Source organism: Falco punctatus (assembly GCF_963210335.1).
Source record: "Falco punctatus genome assembly, chromosome: 6".
In the NCBI taxonomy this organism is placed as follows: domain Eukaryota; kingdom Metazoa; phylum Chordata; class Aves; order Falconiformes; family Falconidae; genus Falco; species Falco punctatus.
In genome coordinates this window covers 35,360,896-35,386,559 of record NC_137585.1, presented here as the reverse complement: position 1 = coordinate 35,386,559, position 25,664 = coordinate 35,360,896, and the positions used below count along the sequence as shown (strand labels likewise).

Below are 25,664 nucleotides of genomic sequence, written 5' to 3'. Positions count from 1 at the left end.
CCAGCAGCCAAAGAGAAGAAAGACTGTTCACTAGCTAAGTGTTTATCTTGGAAAGCAGAGACTGGCATTTCAGCACCTTCACTAGGACCTGTTTATGTATTTTGCATGAGTCAGGCACTGGATAACATGTACAGTCAGGGATCAGGATCAGGACACAGATCTCCTCTTGCCCAGGAAAATGACCATGAGGTGAGATGTGTCACACCTGTTCCCTGGCCCAGGGAACTCTGAATTCTTCTTGCACCAAGTGAGACAACTTCTGTGAGTGAATGTGTATTGCTCTGGAGATAGACTATAGTCTGGTGTTTGGGGCAGTCTCCCAGAAGATGGGATTTCATGGCCCTCAAAGACAGAGGAGGGACTGGACCTTGATCACCCGCACTGCTGGGTGTGTGCTATAACTGTTGAGCTACTGTTTAACACGTAGGAAAACAACAAGACCTCTTCCAGTGGCATTTTAAAAGAAAATTTTCATCACTGAATCTGCTCTGGGCAGTAGCTGAGCTTTTCAAGAAAGTCTGGGATGAAACACCTACCTGATGGTTCCCAGTCACACCTGAGTGTAAGCCAAGGTGTAGAGGAACACCGAGCTGCCCACCAAGTTGAGGTGCACTAAGGGACAAGTGCCAGTGGTGTGGTGTTTAGAGAATCACCATCTGGGACTCAATGGTTACCATCCCATTTAGTTGGTACTCCAGGTGCCTCAGATCTGCACCCAAGGCATGGCCACAATGAGACAGAAATGTGGGTGCTCTGATCTAAAGAGGATGAAAGGCTGAAGTAGAAAACTGTCATGTATGCCTTGTAAGGGGTAAAGAAACCCCAGGCGAGGAAAAAAGAGGTTAAGGATGAAAGAAAAATGGCATTGAAGCCACAGAAGGTATTTTTCTTCATGACAGACCCCAACCAGAGCTCTCAGCATGACTTAAGCTTGGGCCGGATGATCTTTACCTCTTAGGACTAGCTCCATCGGCCAAGGCAAGGGGACTTCCATGTTTGTTTTCCCTGTGTGTGTCGGCAGGAGGCAGAGCACTGGGGCTGGGGCTCACTGGCCATCTACTGTCAGGAAATCCCTGTGCTGGGAACAGTAGATCAGAGCCAGGTGAGGAACGCACAGCAGAAGTACAGCTTGAAACATATTGTTCACTGGCTGCTGTCACAAGGGTTCCGGGTAAAGCGAGACGCTGCCAACTGGCAGCAGGGGACAGCTGCTTGCTTTCCATGGGTTTTAAGGAACTAACATTAAATGTAGTAATTGATGTGCACATACCAAGAGGTCAGTTTTTCTGGTGCCCTTGGGCTTAATGGCACCGGTACCCCGTGCACCCTGCCTGTGCTTTGCTGTGCTTCCAGCCAGCTTAGGGGTCTGGGCGTGCTGCTCTCCTGGGCCCGGGCAGCGCTGACCGTGCCCGTTCACTGTCTTTAATTTCTGTGATGTGTTAGGGGGCTGCCTGCAGAAACCATGATCTGCGTGTGAAACGGACCTGCGCTTGCAGAGCAGCATGATGAGTGCCACCTACTGAGAATTAAACATACAGCACCACGGGGAGAGGCCGGTCCCCCCACCAAGTCAGCGGTACATCGCAAACGGCGTCGGCAGTGTGGCTCTCCATGGCTGCCAGCTCCCGTGACATTACGGAGTCATGGCAGCACCGTGCTCGCAGGCTGCCAAGGCTGCTTCTGCTGCAAGGTCGTTTCTTGAAGCTTCATCAAGCAACATTTCTTCAGGGATGTGCTGGGTTGTTTTGGAGCTATACTGATCTTTGCTGCAGTATTCTGGGGGGGAAAAAAATCCCTGGCAGGATTAGGCTTTGTAAAATATAAATGACCATTAATAAATTTTTAGTGTTAATGTAAATGCTTGTATCAACTGGAAGCTAAATCGCTTAATCAGGCTAGTAGCAATTAAAATGGTAATTTTTTCTGTACTAGATTCTGCTTGCAATTTTTACCCAAGTAAAACTCTTTGAAGTTAATTGGAATTTTGATTAAAGACTCCGGGATCTGGGTCTTTAAATTTGTACTAAGGAAAGTTCAATATTTGCTTTGGTTTTCTGCACATTGAGTTCACTTCTATATGTTAGTGCAACTGTACAATTAGCCATAACAAGAACAACTCCAATAAAGATTTCTGTAATCTAGTTCTTGATATACTTTAGAAAAGGTCTTGTATCACAGAATGGCTTTTAAAGTACTGCTAAAACAAGCTAAAAGATCTGAAAAAAAACTTGATTGCTTAAATTGTTTAATTATTTCCAGTCCCTATAAATGGCTTAGTAATATTCACTTAATGGTAATTCAGAACTCGGGATGGCATGAAAGGAAGGGAGATGTTCTTACTCTTACCCTTTAGGCTCATTTTTCGGTTGCCGGGGGGGGTGGGTGGGTGGTGGAAACCAAACAAAAACACACTGCCAAAAAACCTACTCAAATTATATTATAACCATTAGTAGAACAAAAAGAAACTGTGGTGTGACAGCTTGAAAAAGTTACATTTTTGTCCAAAGTGTTGCAAAAAAACCCCAAACAAACAAACCCTCTGAGACAAAAAAGTGACCAGACTATGGTGAGACACTTAGTAGCATTTTCTGAAAAGTAAAAGGAGCCACAGGCACCCTGTTGTGGTACTGAAGACACTCGAAGAACCATGGTCGTCGTAGCAGTCCAGACTCACGCAGGTTTCACTCCAGCCAGTACAACCACAGGTGAGAATAAAGTCCCTGCAAAGGAAGGAGGACTTGCATGGAAAAATCCCCCAGCAAACAAGGAATAGATATTTTTGTTATGTCGTGGGATTTGCCTGGAACTTTATTGCATGCTGATGTCATCTTGTGGACAGATCATCCTTCCAGGCAAAAGAGTGCTCTTTCGAAAGCTGCAACATAACTGATGCAAATATTGTTTAAACTTCACTTGGGTCAGTTGCTGGTGTGAGAAAAGGGAAAAGCAGAAAGAAAGAAGGGAATAATTGTGCAGAAATTACACTGATGATGCAGAGCATATGGGTTCTTGTTGCATACCTCCATTTATAAGAAGAGTATTGTAGCTTGCCATCAACATGCAGGTTGATTCACTTTGAGAAATCCTTTAATATTCATTAATAAAGTTTCTTTAATTTTGAAATATACATATTCTTGACCTTAAAAAGATACATATTAAATAACAGATTATAAATATCCTATACTAAGAAGTGCAACAGTTTATCAATAATGGACTATTCTGCAAATTTGTTGTGACTGTAGGATTTATTTATTTATTTTATTTTATCCTAAAGTGGTCATTGGAGCACAGTTTCTTCCATTTTGAAGTTTGGCACTGCAGTAATTGGGTTCAAGTGCAAGGAAAGGGGTTATAAACAGGTCGCTGCAGTTCAGGGAAATGTTCTGCTCTTCTTTTGTCTCTGCTTTTTCTGAAGATCTTAATTTTGAGAAACAAAGTAGTTTATCTTAAATGTTTTTCTCTATTCCCTCTAAGAAATAGAAGCATAATATGAGAAAGGAAGAATTCAGAAGGTCAAAGATTCATTATTATTATCATTATTCTTATTATTATTTTGCAATATGGTACAAAAACCTTGAATATTCAATGGCTATGCTGTTACAGAACCAATTCTACATTATAAACTGCTAGGTCTGCATAATGGTTAGCCCAACAGCCACAAGTCCCTGACAGTGCACTTTGAGCTCTTAAATGGCTGCAGAAAAAATAAGCAACCTGCCAGTTACTGCATCCGCAGGTATGGATTGTGTATGTTGTGTGAAAACGAATGCTTTCAAAGTGAATGATGCACATTAACTTGCTCTCAGCATAGACTTCCTTTTGCATAATATTTGTAATTTGAACAGTAAGGCTCATCCCATCTCAAACTTTGCATATGAACAGCATCCAGTGACACGCAGTCGCAGCGGAGGAGCGACCGAGCACGTTTGTGGGAGAAAAGGTAGCCACACATGTTGAAAAAAGCACCTGCTCTGATGCAAAAACATCCGAGGAGACTTTTAAAACAAAGCCTGTTGTTTAATGCAGTGGTCGGGAAGAAAAAGCACAATTCTGCACACCAGATTGGTGCACAAAGGAGCCTGGACACTTCGGTGCTGAATGCCTGTTCACGACGCTCCTGTTTGCTCGTGCCTTACCCTAGAAAGCCTTGGCCACCTTGGCCGTAGGTCCTGCCTGTTTCAAGATGTCAAACACCTACGTGTATGCTCTGTCCTTAAAACCCCTCAGCACTTCACCACAAGGCACTTGAAGCGGGTGCCCGGACAACCGAGCCGCACCGGGTTTCTTCTGCATCGGCCCGTGCCGCCACCTCTCCCTGCCTCAGCACTTTGTCACCTGGTGTTTTCCCACCCGCCGCCGACGCCACGAGATCGCTGAGGGCCGTTCCTGTGGAACACACTCGTAAATATCACCGCTTTGCGGCGGCCGACCGTTTTCCTCACGGCGCTCGCTCCGCAGCCGCCGGGGCGTTGGAAACCGGCGGCCCTTCCCGTGAGGAAAGCGGGGTGCCGGCGGGAGCCCGGCTCCCGGGGAAAGGCGGGGAGGCCGGCTGCCGGCCACGGGCTGCGGCGGGCGGCGGCGGGAGCGGGGGCTGAGGCGGGGAGGCGGGAGAGGCCCCTCAGGCGGTTCCCGCCCAACCCGCGCCGCGCCGCGCCCCGCCCCCCCCCGCGCGAGCCGGGGAAAACGTTGCGCAGGTTCTAAAGCGGGGCGGGGGGAGGGGAGGGGGCGCGGCCGCGCGCGAGGGGGCGTGTGAGGGGGAGCGGTGGGTAACGGCCGCCAGCGGGCAACGGCCGCCGCCACCGGGCCAGCCGCGACCGCCGCCGCCGCGGGAGGCAGCCCCCGCCCGCGCCCTCCGCCGTGCGACAGCCGGCTCCGCCGGTGTCCGGCGCCAGCGCCGCTGCCCCGCCCGCCGCATGGAGCTGTCGGCCATCGGGGAGCAGGTGTTCGCGGTGGAGAGCATCCGCAAGAAGCGCGTGCGGAAGGTGGGCAGCGGCGGGGCGCGCGCCGGGGCACCCCTCGCCTCTCCTGCCTCGCACGAGCGCGGGGGGCGTGGTGGGCGCGCGCGTGGCCGCCCTGCCTTCGCCTCCCCCCCCCCCCCCCCATGCCCGCGCGGAGTAACGGGCAGCCGCGCGCTGCCGGCGGGGCGGTACCGGCACCTGCCCGCGGGGCCGGCGGGGCGGGGGGGGCGGGAGTGCCTCCTGAGGGGTGTGTGCTTCGGGGGGCTCCGCGGGGGGGGCCGGGCCGGGCTGAGGGGCGGGCGGTGTCACCGCCGGGGGCTTCCGCTTCCAAAAATCCGTGCTGGTGGCAGCGGAGCTGGCGGCGGGAGGGGCTCCGGGAGGGCCCGGTGGGCAGCTGCGTGACTCAGTTTCCCCATCAGTGGACGCGCGCTGTCCCGGCAGGGCGCTACGAGGCCTAGCCCGTAAGCACGCAGCCTGCGGGGACCCTCCGCCGGGAAGCTCCTCACAGGGCAGTGTTTCCAAGCGCTGGGGAGCCCATGAGCCCCCCATGAGGAAGACAAAACCGTCTCCCTGGCCCGAGGACCCAGGCGCTGTGCTGTTGTGTAAAGGTGCTTGCGGCTGCAGCAGCGGCACTTCAAGGGATGGGCATCCCGCACGTGTGAGGGCCTCTGCCATGCTTTGGGAAGTCCTTAACAAGCTCCTCAGTATAATATTAAAGATCTTAATAGTTGTACACATTGCTCATGGAGCCCTTGAACATGGTTTCCAATTGCTATGCTTTTTTTTTTTTTTTTTTGCTTGGGTTGTTGGGGGTTTTTTTCTTTTTACATCTTGTGCTTGGACTGAACGAATAAACGGGTAAATCTGAACTTCAGCTGTGCGCTGCTGTTTGCTTGGGTGGAAAGGTTGAGTGACTGTGATGATGGGACAGCGTTTGAGTAGAGTGTGTAGCAACTGGAAGGGAAGTTGAAGAGATATATCATAGGTTCTGAAATACTGTATTTCATCTCTGCTTGAACAAAATTCCTTTGACACTTGCTTCTGGCATACATCTCCTTCTCGCATTTATGCATGCTGCCTTCTTGTAGGATTGTCTGTAAATGTGGGAATGATTGCAGTCTTGCTCTCCACTTGGCTTTTGGGGTCCTGCCTGCAAGGCTTCTGCAAAGGTATGACCCCAGGTTGATGGTAGTTCAAGCATGCTTAAATACCCCCGCGTTACTATTTTCTGGGGAAAAAGTTATAGCGAGCATATTTGAATGAGGAAGTGGCTTTGTTTTGAAAATAAAGGGATGGGAAACGAGATTTTCAGTTGCAGAGTTTAGGCCTGTTCATTGGTTGCATCTCTTGCTGTAGCCCATATTTGGTTGCAGACTTCACCTGTTTTCTTCCCTTTTCTGCCTTTAGGGTAAAGTAGAATACCTGGTGAAATGGAAAGGATGGCCCCCAAAGTAAGTTGTTTTACTTGGTTTTTACACCTTTAATATTTGGTAATAGCTTACATTGTATCGCTACAACTGAGTATCCCGTTCTTAACGGGTAACCTTTTGTCCCTGGTTCCAACAACAATAAACAAAAACAAAGAGCTACAAACCAAAACCAAATCTATTTCTGGACCGGCAGCTGAGGGATGCAAACTGTGTGCCAGTCTATTCTGACTGGGTTTTGCCACCACTGAAATATTCCATTGAGATGCTTTCTAGATACAAATGGTTTTAAATTCATTACGAGTTTAACAGGGAACCCTGATTCTTCTGAACTTGGAATGGCTCCTGCTTTCCTGAATCAGCACCGAGAGGACCCCACTTTATTTTTAGAGCTATATGCAGTTTTTTAAAATAGAAAACAAGTTGATGTTCTTGTCTTGTTGTTCTACTACTTCCCCTCTGCTATTCACAAACGGAAAGGGGCAATGTTTCAGATTTATTGATTGTAGCCAAATGCAGGTGATCTTTGTCCCTTGAAAATTATTGCCATGTCTTCATTTCCTTGTCTGAAACCTTCTGTTATGTTGAGTGTCTCTTCTGCTTTTGCTTTGGTTGCTATGTTGCAAAAAGGAAAAAAAAATTTTTTTGCAGCATTGCTGTACATTGTTAGTAGATATTTTTCTTATTAAAATGCAGCTGCCTCTGAAGAAGAGTGATTGCTCTGGGTCTAAACAGTCTGTAAAAGGCTTTAAGATTAAAAGGATTAGGTAACTGGAGAATATTACTATGTTAGCTAGCGGTCTAGTAGAACAGCCCCCTGACCAGCCTGTATGGGGCCCTGTCTTTGCTTTTCTGTTTGCAGCTCTGTGTGGGTACAATTACATTACACATGCAGTTGCGCTCTGTGTTGCTAAGCAAAAGGGGGCTGCTTTTACGGCTTCATCCTTGCAGTTGCAAAGCAGGGCCCACTAGGATGGTCCTGACAGATTGTACCTGGTGTCTAAGAAGTTGAAATGTGTTCCTACGTGCCATAATCCTCGTGCCTAATCCTTGTGCTTATAGGGCATGTGTAAATACAAGCAGCTTCCCCTCTCTGGTGGTGGTGGGAGAGGGTGACTTTGTTCTTGACTGTAAGTTCTGCTGTCAAAGCGTAACCTTGTGCACTCGTTGAGCGCCAGTTGCCATGTAGTTTGGGTCAGTTCTTGGACTGCTTCAGCCTTCTAAGTAGCCAAGCCTTGTTTAATCACTGCTAGAAGTTGGGAAATGTGTTTGTAGTCTGTGAGGCACCATCCCCTTTTGGCCAGAATACTGATGTTTATCCCATTCTCCTTTCAACAAGTGCATTGAGGTCCTTCTTTTGTAAAGTCACTTGCCAAGAAGGTGGGTTGAGGCATGGCGTAGTTTTCCTCAGACAGAACAGCCCTTATTCTTACTGCTGCCTTTCCTTGCCATGTGCCTTGGAAATCTGGGAGAGCTAGAAGCTCTCTTTTGGGAATTAAAAGCACAGCTTTCTGCCCAGGAAGCAAGGGGATGCCAGAGTTCCCTTCTGATGCTGTGACATGTCCAAACATCTTCGCTCTTTCCCCAAACACCAAATCTGAGAAACACTGAATTTTTTTTTTCTTCGCGCATGCTCCCACCCTCCCCTAAACTGTTCACCTGTTGGTTTGAGTTGCTTAAAACCAAGATGCTTTGAGCATTGAAGTCGCTTTCATCCTAGTAGGCTCTGTTCCGTGTTTCTGAACATGCATATGTCTGTGATAGCATGCAGCACCACAAGCTGTCTGCGTCTTTATTTTCCAGCATACTCAGTTTCCCCATCCCACATCGTGTTTCTCTTCATTCCCCTCCCAAACTTTGTCTTAATGCTCTTTGTAATCTCTGTACAAGTTGTCCCATCATTCCCATCAGAGGCTTCATGGAAGCGAGTAAGGATAGGTCAGCAGTTTGATGCTTTCCCACATAATTGACTTTTCACTTTTTTTTCCTTTCGTTTTAATAATAAATTCTTGTTAATGTCCTGCACCTCAGATTTCTGGATTGTACTCCTGGAGTCAGGGAATGGAGGAGTTACTATCTGATTCTAGTTACAAGCTTGTTTACAACTTGTATTGGAGTTTAGAGGGGAGGGGGAAGAGGAGGAGTAGAAGGAGGGGGAAGGAACATCATATGATCTATGTTTTCCAGAGTGCCTCTCTGCGGTTCTGCTGCAGCCTGGGCTGTGTGTACCCGTATATATAGCTCTGTGTGTGTATGCGCATGCGCATGGCAAACTGAGCCATGTTTTTTTTTTTATATGCAGTGTTTTGCCACTGCAGAGAAGCCAGAAACTGAACTGCAGAGAAAAAGGCAACACCCACCAGGGTTTTTTTTAAAACAAATCCCCTTTCCTCTCCTGCCTATGCAAAGCAATCCAATGTTTTCCCCTCCCTGTGTTATTATTTTTCTTAAATTTGTAGAATGAATGCCAGAATCCCCGCAGCTGGGAGGAAACCTTCCTCTGTTCAAACAGTAACTTGGCTTTGACAGCTCACAGTCAGGTTGCTGCAGGAGGTTCGAGCAAAGGAGGGAGGGAGGGATCAGCTGGTTAGGAAGAAGTGTCTGTTCTTAACTCTCTGATGTACAGTGCACCTTGGGATATCTGAATTTCGTATTTTTGTTTCTCCATTTTGCAAAAGAATTGTACTTTTATTTCTAGACCCATTCTCCATGAATGCTATCAGTACCTGTCTTCCATCTAATGGAGAGATGAAAGGGAAAAGCATTCCCACACCACCTCCCCTGTGTACATATATGCATGTACCATGTGCCCTTGTGTGTAGCCTAGACTTCATCCTGAAATGTAAAAATCCTAATTGGCTTTTCCCCTGTTTCAAGGCACTGATATCAGTGCCCCCTTGCCCACCTGCATGTGGCTTGTCTCTTGCTCTCCTCCCCAAGGGCTGGGAGGTGCTTTGTCTCCAGGCCCTGGACCTCACATTCCAGGAAAATTAACAATTTGAGCATTTGGGGTTTCAGACTTGCTTTCTTGCCTTTGAGTTTCTATGGTAGGGACATGCCACCCACCTTTTCTGGGCAGACATGACCCCTTAGAAGCAAATTTGACATGAGGACTACCCTGTGATTCTTTCACCTTCCACAATGGGAGTTTTTGCTGCTTCTGCTTGGTATGAAGTGCAGCAGTGCCCTTTGGGAACCAGTTTTGGTGTTGCCTGCTGGGTAGGTTCAGTCCTTTCCTGAACATCTGACTCCTGTCACAGCTGTCTCAAAATCGAGGCAGGAGATGGGGCAGTGAGTGACACTGTTCACAGGCTACTTTCAGAGCATCAAGCTTATTTTGAGTAGTTTTGGTAGCCCTGACCACAATGCAGATGTGTTCCTCCTGCACCGGTACAGAAACACTGGTGACCTCTGCCAGATAAAAATAACCCACAGGGGCAGTCGAGCAAGAGGAGGAACAGTTGGAAAGTCGCTGTCAACTTGCCTCAGGGCCCAGGTCTAAACATGTTTAGTTTAATAGCATCAGTGGAGAAAAATTAAACTCTTCTTAAATGAATACTTTCAGCTCCAGTTATTAGAGGTAATTAATAATGCAGGTGAGAAAGCATACTTACTCTTTCAGCAACCTAAATTAAGAGAGACCTATTTTTCAGAAAGCTGTATTGGATTGCATCTCATTGTTCCATGGGGTTTGTTGGATTTGAGGGAGTGCTGTAGATGAGACCTGTTTAGGCACTGACTTAAAATCAGTTTTCAAGTGTCTGCAGAGTCTTTGCAAATAGTGTGAAGGGGGCCCTGGGGAGGAAAGTCTTCCCTGTTCTCCTTTAAAGAGCTGCCTGACACTCGGCCCTGCCTGTTTTGGGAAGGGGAGGTGGTGTCTGCTGGAAGTTGGGGGTGCAGAATGGCTGAGATTCCTCAGAGCTCTTGCAGTGTTGTGGCAGGCCCCACCAACTCTTGTGAAGGCAGTATCCAGGGCCACAGCACATTGGTAGCAGGCCTGCAAAAAAAGTATTGTTTACTTTATATTCCTTATGTTTTTCTTCAGATACAGCACATGGGAGCCAGAGGATCATATCTTGGACCCTCGCCTGGTAGTGGCTTACGAAGAAAAGTAAGGCACATGTTCTTTCTCTCCCTGGACACAGGAAAAGGAAATAGTGTCTTTATTTCACAGCATGTACAAAGTGCCCCTGTTGTCCCTGCTTCAATCAAAGATGACATGTATAGCAATGAATCCTGCTTGGTCTCTGTATCCTGGCGTTGGCTGAGGCAGACAAGATGGGGTTAAAGCAGCTTTGATTGGCACTGTTCAGTAAATGAGGCCAAGAACAAGCAGCACTGAGCCAAAGAGCAGTCAGTCTTAGGTTTTGATTAGGTCCAGGGCTTGACTGATGTGAGGTGGTAAATTTCTCTAACCCATCCTTGATCAGCAGTCAGAGAAATTCCCTTATTGTAAGGCTTTCACTCCTACCAGAAGCAATTCCAGGACATTCTTCGAGCCCACACTGGTCATCATTGGATTTTAATGCAGGAAATGAGGGAGCTGTGCTGCAAAAGGTAGATGTCCAAGGTAGATGTCCTGACTAGGTTTTGTGCTGTGGTGTTTAGTACTCTGATTTGTGTTCCTCTTTCACAGGGAAGAGCGAGACCGTGCATCAGGGTACAGGAAAAGAGGCCCCAAACCAAAGCGCCTCCTACTGCAGGTAGCCTCTTGCTCTTCTGTGTATTTCTAACTCATTAGCTGCTCTGCTGCTCCTCTGCTCACAGGGAGGTGGAAACTATCTGTTTGCTGTTGCATGGACAAAACTGGAGGTAACAAGCTTACACAACAACATGAAATCAGTGGGTAGGCAGATACTTTTAACCTGTTAGCTGAAGAGCCAGCTAACTTGTCTTTAAAAAAGCTAAACAAAACAATCAACAACAGTTCTTGCTGTCTGAACTAGGATTTTCTAAACTTTGGGCTTGGGTGGTTGCAGGTTTACCTGGTTTGTGTGCTCTTTCAATTTCACGTTGGGCTTGGACTTTACGTCATATTAAAGGTAGACACTGGTTGGAAGCGGAGTTCCAGCATGCCTTGACTGTTGCCAAGCAAAGCAGCCAGTCCTAGGAAGCACATATTAGGAAGAGCTTAGATGGCAGTTGAAGAGGTGAGAGAAACAGTGTTGTAGAAGCAGCACAACTTCTCCTAGCTCATCTAGGTGTTCGGGGACTGAACAGAGAGTAGTTTCCTGGCTCCCAGGTGGGAGCCCTGACTATTATCTGATTTCCTCTCTGACCCTTGCTGCATTGATGTCTTGGCAGCGGCTCTATGGCATGGACTTGAGGAGTGCCCACAAGGGAAAGGAGAAGCTCTGTTTCTCTCTTGCACGGAGGTTTGGAGGAGGAGACAGTAGCATGCCAGGGGCCAAGCCAGGGCAAGCAGAGTTCTCAGAGAAGACTGGGGGAACGGTCCTGCCGTTCTCTCTCCGGAAGCAACGCAAAAACCAGAAGTACCTGCGACTGTCAAGGAAGAAGTTCCCCCGCATGGCAAGCCTGGAAAGCCGAAACTGCAGGCATGAGTTCTTCCTGAATGATGCAGTGGGCCTAGAGGCCAGGCAGGGCCCTGAGGACTGGGAGGCCATGCAGCACGCCAGCAAAGAAGGTAAGGCCAGACACCTCGGCTGTGAAGTTCTGGGGTATGCAAAGGATGCTCTGCATGCTTCCTCCTTGCTTGCCTCATCCTGGGATTGTGGTTTGGGTCAGGTCCTCAGAGCAGCTCTCGCTGGCTGACATTGTGGCCCTCTTGTTTGGATGAATAGCACAGATTAATCTGCTTTTTTGGTGCTGTTGCCTCCCTGTAGGCTTTGTATCAGTAATGCCCCTCCCAGTAGAAGATACTGCATGTGGAAGGTGCTGCAAGTTACTCCCCTCTTACAGTTTCCTCCCAGCAGAGGCGATGTGCAGGTGTGATAGGGATGAACTCTGCCTCTGTCCACATATCCACATGTGTTCAGCCTGCTGCTCTTCTAAAAGGAGCTCGGCTGGCAGTGGGCAAGCTTGGGCATGAGAGCTGCTCTCCCAGTGCTGCTCTGATAAGCATACAGGAATGCCGTTAGGAACCCATAGTGCATTCCTCTGCCCCCTCCTTCCCTATTCTCTCCACACCCCACATCCTGTAAAGTCTCTTGCTCTAGAGCTATGTGAGAGGGGGATGAGAGATGAAGTGAGGATGGTAACTCCTGCCTGATCCATTGAATAGGCAGCGTGGGTGTAGGCATGGGAGATGTCCAGGCATATTTGGCATTTTGGGGAGGGATACCAACACCTTGTGCAGATGGGCTGTGGGAAGGGTGTGTTTTCTGAGTTACGAAGAAAACTCTATCCCTGCATTATTAGAGCTTCTGAAGGCACAGCTTTGCTAAGGAGTGGAAAGCCAGGACTTGTGCTGCTTGTAGTAGCTAAGGGAATCCTGTTACTCCTTGCTAGGAGTAGCTGTTAGCCAGGCTGGATTAGGCAGCATTTTGAGGAGAGAGCTGTGTTCTGGCAATCAACGTTATCCCCTCCTTCCTGAGAGGGACTCAAAGAGTGCCCAAAATACAGGGAGGCTTCAACGGTGGTAGCACAGACGAACCCAGCTCTGCATCCTGCCAATGGGCAAATATGTGAGGCTCTTCCCCTCTGGAAGTGGTGGGTTCTAAAGCACTTGGGGATCAGAAGAATGAATGGTTCTACAGAAATGTAAAACTGTTTTTGTTATCCCTTTGACACATGGCCTGCATGGAATTCCAATTATTGTTAGGTGGGTTAGACTCTTTCTGAGGTGAAAGTAGGCACCCCAGGTATTTGAGACAGAGGCCAGGAAATACACTTTTAAGGGGCCCTCATTCCTTGCCTGGTTTGGGACAACAAGGTGTATAGTACAGGTCTAGTGACAGGGAGAGGGTACGTTTTCCTTCCTCTCTCTGTATTTTTGTGGCTGTCTCTGGGGTTTGGGGGAAGTGAGGCTTAGGGTGGCAGAGAGACTGATAATTATTACTGCAGTGAAAAAGTGCAGGGATGCTTGGGTTTCTTGTATGTAGCTATCCAGGAGCACAGAAAGGATAGAAGAAATGGAGAACAACCTCTCTGTGAAGCAGTATTGACAGATTTTTTTGGAGAGAATCACACCCAGGCTGCATTACAGGTGCAGTACAAGGAACACTCTCCATTTTGGATCCCTTTGACTCCCCCAGGAGTATCTGAAGAGCATGTGTAAGAGTTTGTGATTTTTTACTTTTCAACAGGATAGGACATTTATAAGCAGGTGAGCTCACACCTGGATGAGTGTGCTTTGCTGACACAGCCAAATTAGGGGCTGAGATGAGGTGAGAGGTATCAGGGAATTGTGGATGGTTAGATGAGCCGAGTGGTGTTACAGGGTCTTTTGACCTCTGCGTAGCCTGCTCCAATGCTGGCGTGTGTCTGGACACCTTCGCTATTCTTTCCTTTTCCCATTATATCCTGCAGGGATCCTCTATTTTCCCATAGCCTCTGAGGGGAGGGCTTGCCCATGCTCTTTCTTGCCTTTGTGCAGATTCAGTACAGGCTGTTTTCACCCACCGTTTGTCAGAAAGGAGGCCTCTCTTTCCATCCTTCCCTTCCCTCTCTTCTTCCTCCTTTCCTTCTCCCCCACCTCTCTCTTGCTAACCTACTCTTATCTGCCTCTCCTTCTGCAGCAGATGTGGATGGCAGTCTCCCTTGGATTCCCACTGTGCCCCCCAGCGAAGTGACAGTGACAGACATCACAGCAAACTCCATTACCGTCACTTTCAGAGAAGCACAAGTGGCTGAGGGCTTCTTCCGAGACCGGAGCGTGCAGTTCTGAATCTCCATTTTCAGTGCTCCCCAAAACCAGTGCTTTTAGGGTGGGGCTAGGGAAGGGTTGTTTTATCCCTTAAGAAAAAAAAAAATATCCAAAATGTGTCCTCTTAAAATGTTTACAGAGACCTTTTTTTTTTAAAAAAAAACCAACGAACCAACCAACCACCACCCACCCTCTCTCTTTTCTCCTTTTTCCCCCTTTCAGATACGCAAAAAAGGGCAGTGTAGGGGGTGTGTGTTTGTCATTGCTTTGTCCATCTGAAAAACTGACAGCCCTTTCCCTGGCAAAGACTCCCCTCCTAGATGTGAAAGCAGCAAGCTGAACAATTTGCCTTTTATCCTGTTAAGTGGTGGCAGCTGCATTTGTGGGGAGAGGGCATGTGAAGGTGGAAAGAGAGCTGGGTCTCTAGTCTGCTGCCTTGTTTTGCAATTGATATCCCTTGGATAAAGATACTTCTCTGTGCATTGCTCTTCCTACCTTCCTCCTCCCTCTCTTCCTGCAGCAGTGAGAGGCAATGGATCCTACCTGTGTAGATAACTCCAGTCTTAACAGACTTCCTCTCCAGTGCTGTTTCCCCTGTGGCCTGCTGTCAGGACTTCAGAACCATGTTTGCCTGTCTGTGGTAAGTCAGTCTTTGCAGCGTGGGTCCATATAGACAGCAGAGGTTTCTCCGTTTGATAGTTGATCATGTGGAAAGACTGAAATGCGTCTCTGAAATCTAGATTGGCAACATAAATTCAATTTGCACTCACTAAAAGCTCAGAAACCCAGTGCAGACATACTGTTCTGTATATGCTGAAGAGGATTTCCGGGCTTGGCTCTGCTGTGTGAGGAATGCATTATGGGGAGTGGGGTATTTTTACCCTTTGCCAAATTCAGTATTAATAACAAATGCTACCCTGAATCTGTGGTAATAAGTTGGTTGAAAACCGGCTCCTCTCCCCTGGGAGGAGGGGCCAGTAGGACAACTAAAGCATTGCCTGGCACTGCAAAGATATCCAAGATACTGGCACAGGCCCAGGACACAGGAATTGGAGAGAACTGAGCTAGAAACGGACCTTGATTAGCAGCAAATTCTGTTCTTGGATCCCATTGAGAGATCCAAGGTAAACAACATGTGGGGAAGGCGTGTATTAGATTTGAGGAAGGGGTTAAAAAAAAAAAAGTCTTAATTCTAAGCAATGAAAATTCTTGGATTGTACTGCCTGAGTAATATTCTTCTGTGACTCTGGTCTCCTCACAGTATCTGTGATCCTGTACTACTTTACTGATAGGAACTTCCCCTTGGAAGGCTTAAAAAATCTTTGCCAAGGAAAGCGGTCTGCGTTTCAATAGACCCTGCCTGATCTTGCACTTAAAAATGCCTTGTGCTGGACTGCCTGTGACACTTTAAGGTTTTTGAAAAATTGATGTATTTTGAGTTAGTAGTTTAGCATAGCATCTGTTCTTGCACATGCATGTTCTCTTCCATTTTTTTAAAAGCAGATTTTATTTAACTTAAATTTTAAAATATAGACCTTTTCCTACAGAGAGCAAGAAAAGTAAGTTAGAGTCTAAAGTGGGAACTGCAGGACAGAGTGCTGCAGGCTAACATTGGCTACTGTCATGATTACTGTTCTTAAATCCTTTGTTTCCTCTGCCCACCCCACCTGAAGCATCTCTTACCTGCTGTATTTATTCTACAAGCCTTCTGAGCTCTAAAGTAAAGACACCTGTGGAAATCCTCAATGTGTTCCTTTGAAGGGCTTGGCTGCTAGCCTGCAGAATTTGGGAGCTCTGGGACTTCTGGTCCTCCAAACATCTACCTTTTGCGAAATGCTTGGACTGCCCCTGTGGTTTTTATTAAGAGAAGGTTTTACCTCAAGATAGGATGTGGCGGCTCAGTATAGACTTAGGATTTCCCCTTCCATCTCAGAGCTGTTTGAGTAGGCCTATCTTCCACTGTGTCACAGCAGTGTAAGGACCACTGGGAAGATCTTGAATTACTGGACTAACCTTTTTGTCTCTCAAGGTAAGTGACATGGGAGTTTCATTATGGGGAAATCTGAGAGGGTGAGAAGTGGAAGCTGGGGGATGGAGAAGTTGTGTGGTGGGAGGAAGAGTGAGTGGGAAAGCAATAGCTAGCAAGGGCAAATTGATGAGGTAAGCATACAGGCTCAGGATGTTTGTTAAACGTGGGTGTCCAGAGCGAGGCTTCTGTATCTGGAGCTGCACCCTCTTTTGCAGGATGTGGGGACAGACAGTATTGTCATCGTCACCCCACACACTTACTCTCCCCAACACTTGCCAAATGTGCTGATTACCTGCATCTCTTTCTTGTTGTGTGACCAGTGGACGCACCACATGGCTGAGTCCACTCTTGAAGGTTGTAGCGGGTCAAGTAGTTATAGTTGCAGAAGCATAATATTTTAGCTTATTTTATAAAAAGTCTTGAACTCCAGCTCTTCCTGCTAAATCTTCATGGCGTTTATGGGATCTGGTTTCTTTATTCTAATGCAGCTACTGCTGCCTTTGTCCTGTCTTCCATCTCAGTGTACAAATACACCAGAAAAGCTTCCTAAGGTTCCTGGCTTTGGCTGACATTGGAAGCAATACCAATCCTGCGGCAGGAAAGAGCTTGTCCTAACAAACTGGATTTCCATCCTCTGCTTTTCTCTCCACTCATCAGCTGAGACTTCTCAATGTTTTGTTTTGGCATTTCTCTTTAAACATCTTTGCTTCCTCCTGCAGTGGAGTTTTCAAAGACCTGTGGTGGTCTTTCAAAGAGGGTACACCCACAGCTTCATATCTTAATCACTTTTTGGATCAGGCTTGCTTGTGTTCTGCTGGTGACTAATCTCACTACACAGTGTTGAACAAAGTACTTTGCTATCATGCTGCTTTGTGTACAGGTCAGAGGAGTTAACCCTTATCACGTTAAGATGCAACAAGTTGCATGTGTGTGGGTTTGGTTTGTGTGTGTGAGGAGGAGTTTGTGCTAGGAAACTAAGCAGTTACTGTGTTGGGGTGGACTTTTTTTTATTTTACATTCATGAATTCTTTCTTGTCTTAAAGATCTCTTTGAGAAGATTTTTCTCTTGATATTTTAAAAATCTGGCTCTGTTCCATATTGTCTGGTGACATGTTGTTGTAAACTTCCTTGGTAGAGCTGGTCTTGAGGGACTTTAAAATTAGTGTTATTCCACTTCTGCAGGTGTAGATGTGTAGGGGTTTTTTATTTGTGATGGAATGAGAGGTTGTCTGGGTTGTCTTGTCTCTTCTCCCCAGTGCTGTTCATCTGCCAGTTCAACCCAAAATTTGAAAACTGAATTGGGACCTCTTGGGCTAACATACCATGAAAATCAGATGCTGTACTCAGAGCTTCGTTAAGCATTCCGTTTGATTAGAAGAGCCAGAATAGCATCCAGCTGAAGCTGAGTTTAATAATTCTATTTGAAGCACAAGCTGAGAATAGAAATGGGCTAACTCTCCCATACCTTGTTTGGCTCCATGGCTGTAAACAAGAAAAACTTCAGCCAGTGGAAATTACTGAACTGTATGCAAGAAACAAACTTCTCGAAGAAGAACTGTTCTTTCTAAGGGTCATTCTTAGAACTCTTCCCATGTGAGAATTTACCAGCCACAATCGGGGGATGGAAGTTTGGAATTTTTTATTTCATAGATCTTCTAACAGTGAACTCGCTGTATATATGACAGAACTGAGGGGTTTCATGAGACTGGAAAACCTTTATTGTTAACACTGTGTTTGAAACAAACAAAAAACCACCCCAGACCTGTGGAAAGGACTGTCTCTGTTCCTGGATAGTTATAAATGAAATGTTATTGCTCTGATACATGTGATGCCTTGGAACAGCAAGTTTTAACACATAAAATAGTGGCATTAAGTAGCCTTGTAGCTCCTGCATGCTCCTTAGTGTCTTGCATTTGCTTGGGCACCCTTCTGCTTGTGAAGTCAGACCAAGGTGGGGGTTTTTTTGTGGATTATTTTTTTTTCTTTTTCAAGCAAGAACAGGATATTATTGTGAGAAAACTCAAAAGCAGTTCCATTTGCCAAAATAAGCCCAAATTTGTTAGTGAATCGACCCTTGCTTATGTTAGAGCCTCAGAGAGAAAGAAGCTTATTGAGAAATGAATGGCTTTTTTTGTTGTTAGTGTTGTGAAACTGTCCAGAATTGTTCTTCTGGTGTTTTGTGACTGAATGTATAAAATTGTTTGTTCACCTCACAGGGGGCCCTTGGCCCCAGTACTGTTTCCTGCTGTACACCAGCTAGCGCTGTTTGATTTTACTGGAACAGAGAAGGGAGGCCTCACACAGGTCAAAAAATAGGCAGGGTAGCTCGTGCAAGACCCTCGGTGGTACCCACAACAGAGGCTGGGGTGTGGAAGACAGCAGCGAGGGCTGTCAGCCAGCCACATCTATCTGAGCAAAGCTAAATCTGCCACCACCTCTCCACGCCTTCCTCTCCTCTCAAGCTTTAAGCTTGTCCTTTGTGAAGTAGGGAAAGTGTAAAAATCTCGTTTTCTAAAGCTAGTTGGTATCTACCCATCTTCTGTTCCTCCCTTGCTTACCTGCGGCCTAGGAAGAAGGCAGTGGGCCTTTCTAGGAAGATAGTAGGGGCAGCTGCTTGTCCGGGAAGGGAGGGAAGGAGCTGCCTCAGAGCTGCTCTTGCTAGGCAGTTGAGGACAGGCCTTTGGGTGAGCTGGCAGCTGAGAGAGAAGGTATGTTAGAAGTGCAAAGAACTTGTAGTGAAGCTGATCCCTTGCATCAGTGGGTGGATGCCCCCTGGAGTTCTGAGTGGGCCCTATGGAGAGGAGATGGTCAGAGCTTCATTTATGTATGTTTTACCATTTGGGAAAGCAAGGGAGATGTCCATGTTAACAGCTTGCATAGGGTAACTTCTACATGGGAATGTATAGCATTACCACATACAGGTAAAGGGAGCATGTTGCTTTTGCTGTGCTTGTTGTAAAATTATTTTCCCCAAGGGCATCGTAAACTTATTTTGAGACAATAGCTTATGATCGAGAGACCATGTTGTCCTATGCCAGCTCAACTTACCATCCTCACAGAGAAACCATGAACCTTCTGGGTGTCAAATCACCTCAATACCCCCAAAGCAGCTGGTGAAGATGGGAGGGCCTACCAGACATCCCCAGGACATTTGGAAGGAGAGAGAAGCAATCACTTAAAATTGAATTCAGGCCCTTCAAATCCTTTCCTGTAACAAGCAACTTCCCAGAGCGATGACCCCTTTTTCTTTTCCACCTCTTTTTCCCTTGCACCCTTAATTTCTCAGAGTATGGTGGCTCAGCAGGGAGCAGGTGGCAGATGATCCCTAGTTAACTGGGAGTAGTAGAGAGGAGCAGAGCTCAGTGGGAGAGCTTAATGGCCAACAGGGTGGAGATGGATTGCTATTGAGTCGGGACGGGATGGAAGCTTTGCTGCTGTGATTGTTTCCATCTGTCATGGGCTGCTCTGCAAAAATGCTAGGGAAAAGGGAATGCTCATAAGGCTGTTTGGAACCTCCATCGCAGCTTATCTTGTTACTGGGGTACCAGAGTTTTGACTGGGAGGGGGATTTTGGAGGAGGGGGTGGAAAGCCTTTTTAAGTATTATTATTTTTTAACCAGAAAATGTAGTGTCAGCACAAAGAAGCTTTTTGCAAATCTGTTAAAATGTTAAGTAGCTTTTTTTGCTTTTAAATCTGAAGTATATTTTGAAGCACTTTGGAAATGCAAAGCACTAGGAGTGCTACATACTCCTTACCGTCTGTCTAAAAGTGGCATTTGAAAAGCAAAAGATGTATGTTTCAGGCCACTGGCTGCTCCTTATCATTTTTCCAGAGCTGCCACCCAACCCTTTGCCTCCCTCCCATGGCAGAAAGGGGAGTGCAGTCCAGGGTGCCAACTAACAAGAGGGCTCCCTGGACGGGGAGAGGAGACACACAAAGTCTTGCTCGTCTTCAGGGTGCAGGCTGGCTTCCTCCCTCCCCCACCTTCTTTGTCAAAAGAAAGGGGAAAATGAAGCTGAGTTTCGGTTTGAGCGGTCCTAGTCTGGAACTTTGACTGCTTCTTCTGACTCTGGAGACATCTTATAGCGTTTTCTGTCTGAAAAATTGCACCTTATTAGCTTAGTTGAGGAACAGGAAGGTATCTGCCCTTCTGCAGGGAGTGGGGAGAGGAAGGGAGGGTGAACCAGGAGCTGTCTTCAGTAGCTACTGGATTTTTCCAGACGCCATTTCCTCACCTCATCACCAACAGAACGGCAACAAAAGACCTAAAATCTCTTAGATTAAGCTTTTGTTCTGTGCGTCTCAAGAACCTTTTGAGCAGGCTAAGATAAGAGAATCTTTTTTCTCCCCCCTCACTTAGCCAGCTCTACAGCTGAGGGAACCCCAGGCCTCTGGCTGGGTTTTCAGCACCAACTCTTTCCCTCATCGTACACACATTGTTCGGGCTGTTTTGCACACTGATTCACCTAATGTGGTGTTCTTCCTTTCTGGTGGGGGGAGGTGGGAGATGGGGTCAGTTAGTGGGGAGGGCCCCGGATTATTTCTGTTCTTGTCTCTTCAGTTGTTGCTGTTGCTCCTGTCAGCTCGCTAGAGTATCTGAGTCTTTGCACACAGAAAGCTTCCTTTTGCACAGAATGAGCTTCTAGCTTTTGTACAGACTAATTGAATGTATTTGGGGAGGGGGGGAAATAGGGAGTAAACCAATTCCAAACAAACCAATTGGAGTTTAATGCCTTTTCTGAGCGAGTACGTGCTGTAAAAGGAGATTGTAATAGCAAAGGGAGGGCAGGCTCGAGTATAATTTGACACAAAGTGTGGTTTTATTTTTGTACTGATATGGATAAGAGACTGTACAGCATCTATTTATTTAGATGATTTATGTGGTAAATGTTGCAAACAAAATTATTAAAATATTAAATATGAGAACTGACATTTACCTAATGGTCTGTTTGTGTGGTCATTTACCTCCCCTTGCTCTAACTCTACAGCTGAATTATTTTCCACCAGTCGCTTCTGCTGGTATAAACACACGGCATGGCTGGAAAAGGAATGGAAAATGTGTGTGTATGCATGAGAAAGATCAGTAAAGAAGGATCGATGAAGAACGGAGCCTGCAGAAGGCTGTTTCTGACATTACTCATTACTTTGATTCAAGGAGGTCAGGTTTTTATTAATTTTTAACCCACTGGGTAAGTTAGAGCTGTACAGAGGTGACCTGGGACAGCTGGTTGTTGGTGGATTAGAATTTGAAGAGGAAAATGCTGATGGCAGGGTGATTGCTGCTATGGGTTTAGGGAGTTCTTGACATCCTCACGCAACACTGCAGTGCCAGGATAACTGCCAGCACTGGGAGAGTGCTGGTGTGCCCTGTATCCTGTGTCTCTTCTGGGAACAGAGAAACTGAGGCAAGGCCTGGGCTGCCAAACGTGCTCCGCACAGGTTGCCAGCAGGGAAGCCCCTCTCCTCCAAGCTGAGTCCTCTGGTGGGTTGGCCTGCAGGGCTTTCAAGGAGCTCCCCGGCAGCACAGCAGCTGCTGGGTGGAGTTTGGCCCCAGGTTCACTGCAGGTAACAAAGGGCTCAGTTAGGGAGCCCAAGTCCTGGAACTGCTGCTACTCTGGAGAGAATCCCAAAGGTCATTTAGTCCACTTTGGTTTCTGACTTGCTCCCTCAAAGGCATGTGCCTCGCCATCCTCTGTGGAGGGGGAGGCTAGCTGTTAATTGAGGTACCTCAGCAAGCAGATGGGGCTGCCCAAGATGTCTTTAGTAGCTGTAACGTGGGGGTGAGCCCTGCATCTGAACACAGCTATGACATCAATCGCTAAAGCACGCGGAGCAAAAGCAGAGGGGGATGGGGCGCATTTCCTGAGTCGGTCATGGCTCAAGGCGGTGTGGTTAGGTCTTGCCTGTGCTACCAAAGCACAGTCAGCATGCTTGACCTGAGCCAGGGAAGCTGGATTTGAGTGATGGCATCAGAGCAGGACTCCAGCCAGCTACTTAATTTCTGGCAGCAGCTAGGGAGTCAGGTGAAGTTGTAAGAAACTGCAGGGCAGAGTTATGGGAAAGCCGGCTCTGGAGAAGGCTTCTTCCTGCCCCTGCCAACGCTGCAGAGGCTGGCTGGCGCTAGGAACTCAAAACAGCTTGTCCTTTCTGATGCATGTGTTGGTTGGATTAAAGGTTAATCTGGATAGTACTTTTTTTTTCAAATAATCTGTTGCTATGCTGCCCCTCTGATCCATGCAGTGCAGCCAACTCTCCCGATCTGGTGACTGAGAACAAGAACACTCATCTGCACCACAGGAGGTACCCCCCAGGCCCCTGCGATGGTAGGTAGCACCTGAAAGGGGAAACTGCACGGTGTGAGCAGCTAGGTGTTCTCCGAGAAGCATGAAGTGAAGAAATGCAGCATCTGTGGCCCCTACGGTGTCAAGTGCTGTCAGCAAGCTGGCCATCACCTCCTGTCTGTTCAGTGCCGCTTGTCTTCCCTGCTCTTGGTCCTTCTCTTCACAGCATTTTGCTTGTTAAGTGACTGTTTTTGAAGCAAGGATACAAGAAACCCGAGGGAGTTGTGTCATCACCCCAATCTAGCAGCAGCCTGGGTAGCTGGGCCTGCTTTGGGAACTCATAGGCTGGCCAAGGGATTTCTTAGCACCCCGGTGGTGTGGGCACTACGTGACACCTATGGGCCTTCTCCTCTCTCTCCTATGTCAAAAAGCTGGAGGGGTGGTTGTTATGCCCACTGCTTGGGCCATGCTGAGCCACCTGTAACAGCTGCACAGGGAAGCACATGGTCAGCTCTGAGGGGTCTGCCTTTGTCTTGTGTGCTTCAGAGCTGCAGCTGGCAAATCTCACCACGTTTTGATGCAGATAACCATAATGCCAAGGGTTCGCTTTAAAACCTGTGCAGCGTTTGCTTGAAGGGCTGGGGTGTGCGCAGCTGTACCAGCTCCCAGTGTAGGCGAGGGAATGACCACTTCTTTACAGAAATCCACCACTCCTGACAGCGACCTCCCTGGAGCAAACAGCAACGGAGTCAGTTGATCAACCCTTGGAGTTGTTCTGGTGGAAATAAGTGCTGCTACTCCTGGCGAGTCACCAGTTTGCAAAAAATGAGCCCGGAGGCAACAACCAGCTTTGAGCAGGTGAGTTTCCCATTATCAAGTGCCATTTAAAAAATAAATAAAAATGGCCTTGCATCTGCTGCTCTCCTCCCATGCTCGTACACTGCTTGCCAGTGATTTTAGTGAGAAAGGTCTTCTTGTTCCCCCAAAGTTTACTGCTTACCTGCACTGGCTTCTCAGCCGTAGCAAGAAGTGCTACGGTATATCCTACGGCACCAGTCTTGCTGGCAGTGAGGCATCAAAAACATGTTTTATTTCAGTGTCTGTAGTGAACGATAGCTGTTCTGGTAGAGCCATCTTCCCAGGTTGCTGGGGGTTTGGTTGTTGGTTTTTTTTTTCCTGAAGTGTTTTACTGGGAACGTGAATGAAACAAAGGAAATGGCCAACAATACTCAGAACAGCTGGATATTCTGCTGCTATTTTGCTTTGTGAAAGTAAAAGTTAGATGAAAGAGCCTGGGACTGGGCAATACCTATACAATGGCTGCTTGCAGTGATTTGAGCAGTCGCTGTGGCTGGAAAGAAGGTCCTGCTGACAGGTGGAAGGAGAAAATAACTAGAAAGAGCACAGAGAACTGTCGGAAATGCTGCTGCCCCTTCTGGTCCATGGATCGGGGGTGCCTTGTGCCCCTGCCCCAGGGTGAGGTGTGCTGTTCTTGACCCATTCGTCTGCCTGGGGACAAGGCCATCAGTCACAGCTGCTGCACGTGTATTTGTGTATCTGTGTGAGGACCCTTCCTCCTTCTGATTTAGGAGTGCCTGCTTTTTAGGGTGGATGATATTGACAGTTAGAAGTTCAATTGTTTGACACTCAGCCACAAGTGTAAAAGCAGTTGTTTAAACAAAGCAAACAGTATCAAATACACTAATTTAAATGTGGATGGTGTTCATTAACACTCGATGTGCAAAGTTAAAAGCAGTTAAAAAAGTGAAAAACGAAGTGTGATGGGTGTGATCAGCTTGTTCTTTTGAAGTTGCCTTCAAAATATATATAATATTTTCAATTAAGAATTAAGATTTTTTTTAAATGGTGTCTAGAAAGATAGGCCAGTCCAGAAGGACTTGTCCTATTCTAGATGAGTCTTGAATGATCTGTCTGGGGTTTTGTTCTCGGTTGGCCTGTGATAGTAAATACCTGAGAAAGGGCCTCTTAAAGCCTGCTCTCAAAGAAAGTGATATTGCCACTGATAATTCTGCATTTAGGTCAAGTTCACTGTGGTTCAGTCCCTGACCACAGAAACACCTTGTTCTCCGAATTGTTTGCATCTCCTGAACCAGGGTCCATGTGACTGTCCATTTGCTGTCTCTGTCAGCATTCAGCAACCCCTCCACCCACGCCCCTTCAAATGAGACAAGGTGGTGGGGAACGCATCTTCTCTTGAGTCACTTTTCCTCTGGTCAGACAGCTTGTGGTGGCTGCAACATTTCCGCTGCTAAGGTGAAAAAGAACAAAACACTATGACAGATCTTGCCTGAATCACAGGCAGCAAGGAAGACGCTTGTTCTCCTGCCTGCCTACCTTGATTTTGGGAAATCCATCCCTACTACTACTACTGATAAAGATAGCCATTTACAGAATATCCTCCTCCTGGGTAAAACTTCTGAGCCAGAGGTAGAAAGGGGAGACGGATGCAAATAAAGGAAGAGTTAGCAAAGGCCACAGGGGCTGGGAGTGCTCCCTGCCAGGCTGGCTGAAGAGCAGGTCGCTGAGGGATGCCAGTGCCCTGCAGGTGGCTGGTGCAGTCAAGGTGGGCTGAGAAAGAGCAGCAAAAGCAAGTTGGCCATTGCCTACAGCCCTCATCACAGCTCCCCCTTTTTCCAGAGGGTATCATTCTGGAATGCACCCCCTCCTCACCCTAAAATGGAGCTCAAGCAGGAGAGTATGCTGTTCTGCTGTGCCAGGTGGTATCTCCAGGCAATGAGGGACCCTGAGCTCCACACGAAGGCAGCTGCAGGGCTGCCAGCTTCCATTTTGAATCAGCGAATGATTTTTGACTGAGGCTTTTTTTTCTTTGTCTTTTTAGCACCTAGAAGAGAGTGTAAAGCACGCTGCAAATTAAATAGGATTTTGCAGTAATGCTCAGGGCAGGGAATTCCTCTAAGTGACTTAACATTTTTCTATTTTATTTTTTTAAAGGTTTATGTAGCATGCTTGGCCCATTTACCTTGCGGTACCTTATACTGGCTCAAAAATGAGGGCACATAAAAGTGCCAGCCAAAAGGGAAAAAAAAAAAGGAAAAAAGGATTTAGTCACCTTTACCGCTAGTTTTTGCCTCAGTAGGTACTTCAAGGCTGCCTGCTTCCCC

General features: G+C 47.2%; 1 protein-coding gene across 4 annotated transcripts; it reads left to right on the top strand.

The window, feature by feature from the left end:
* The first annotated feature begins 701 nt into the window (after positions 1-701).
* Positions 702-25,603, top strand: CBX7 (chromobox 7). 4 transcript variants are annotated; one of them, XR_013929162.1, is made up of 7 exons: positions 702-4,982; positions 6,366-6,409; positions 10,431-10,496; positions 11,022-11,088; positions 11,690-12,029; positions 14,731-14,850; positions 23,222-25,603. XR_013929162.1 is itself a non-coding variant. In XM_080393815.1 (6 exons), exons 1-6 carry the CDS (start codon positions 4,914-4,916, stop codon positions 14,763-14,765), a joined length of 621 nt encoding a protein of 206 aa, XP_080249941.1. In that variant the 5' UTR covers positions 703-4,913; the 3' UTR covers positions 14,766-21,176. The 4 variants fall into 4 exon arrangements, 3 of the variants coding, with proteins under 3 accessions (XP_080249941.1, XP_080249939.1, XP_080249940.1); XM_080393815.1 differs by lacking the exon at positions 23,222-25,603 and having other exon boundaries at positions 703-4,982; positions 14,731-21,176; XM_080393813.1 differs by lacking the exon at positions 23,222-25,603 and having other exon boundaries at positions 708-4,982; positions 14,083-21,176.
* Positions 25,604-25,664: the final 61 nt, after the last annotated feature.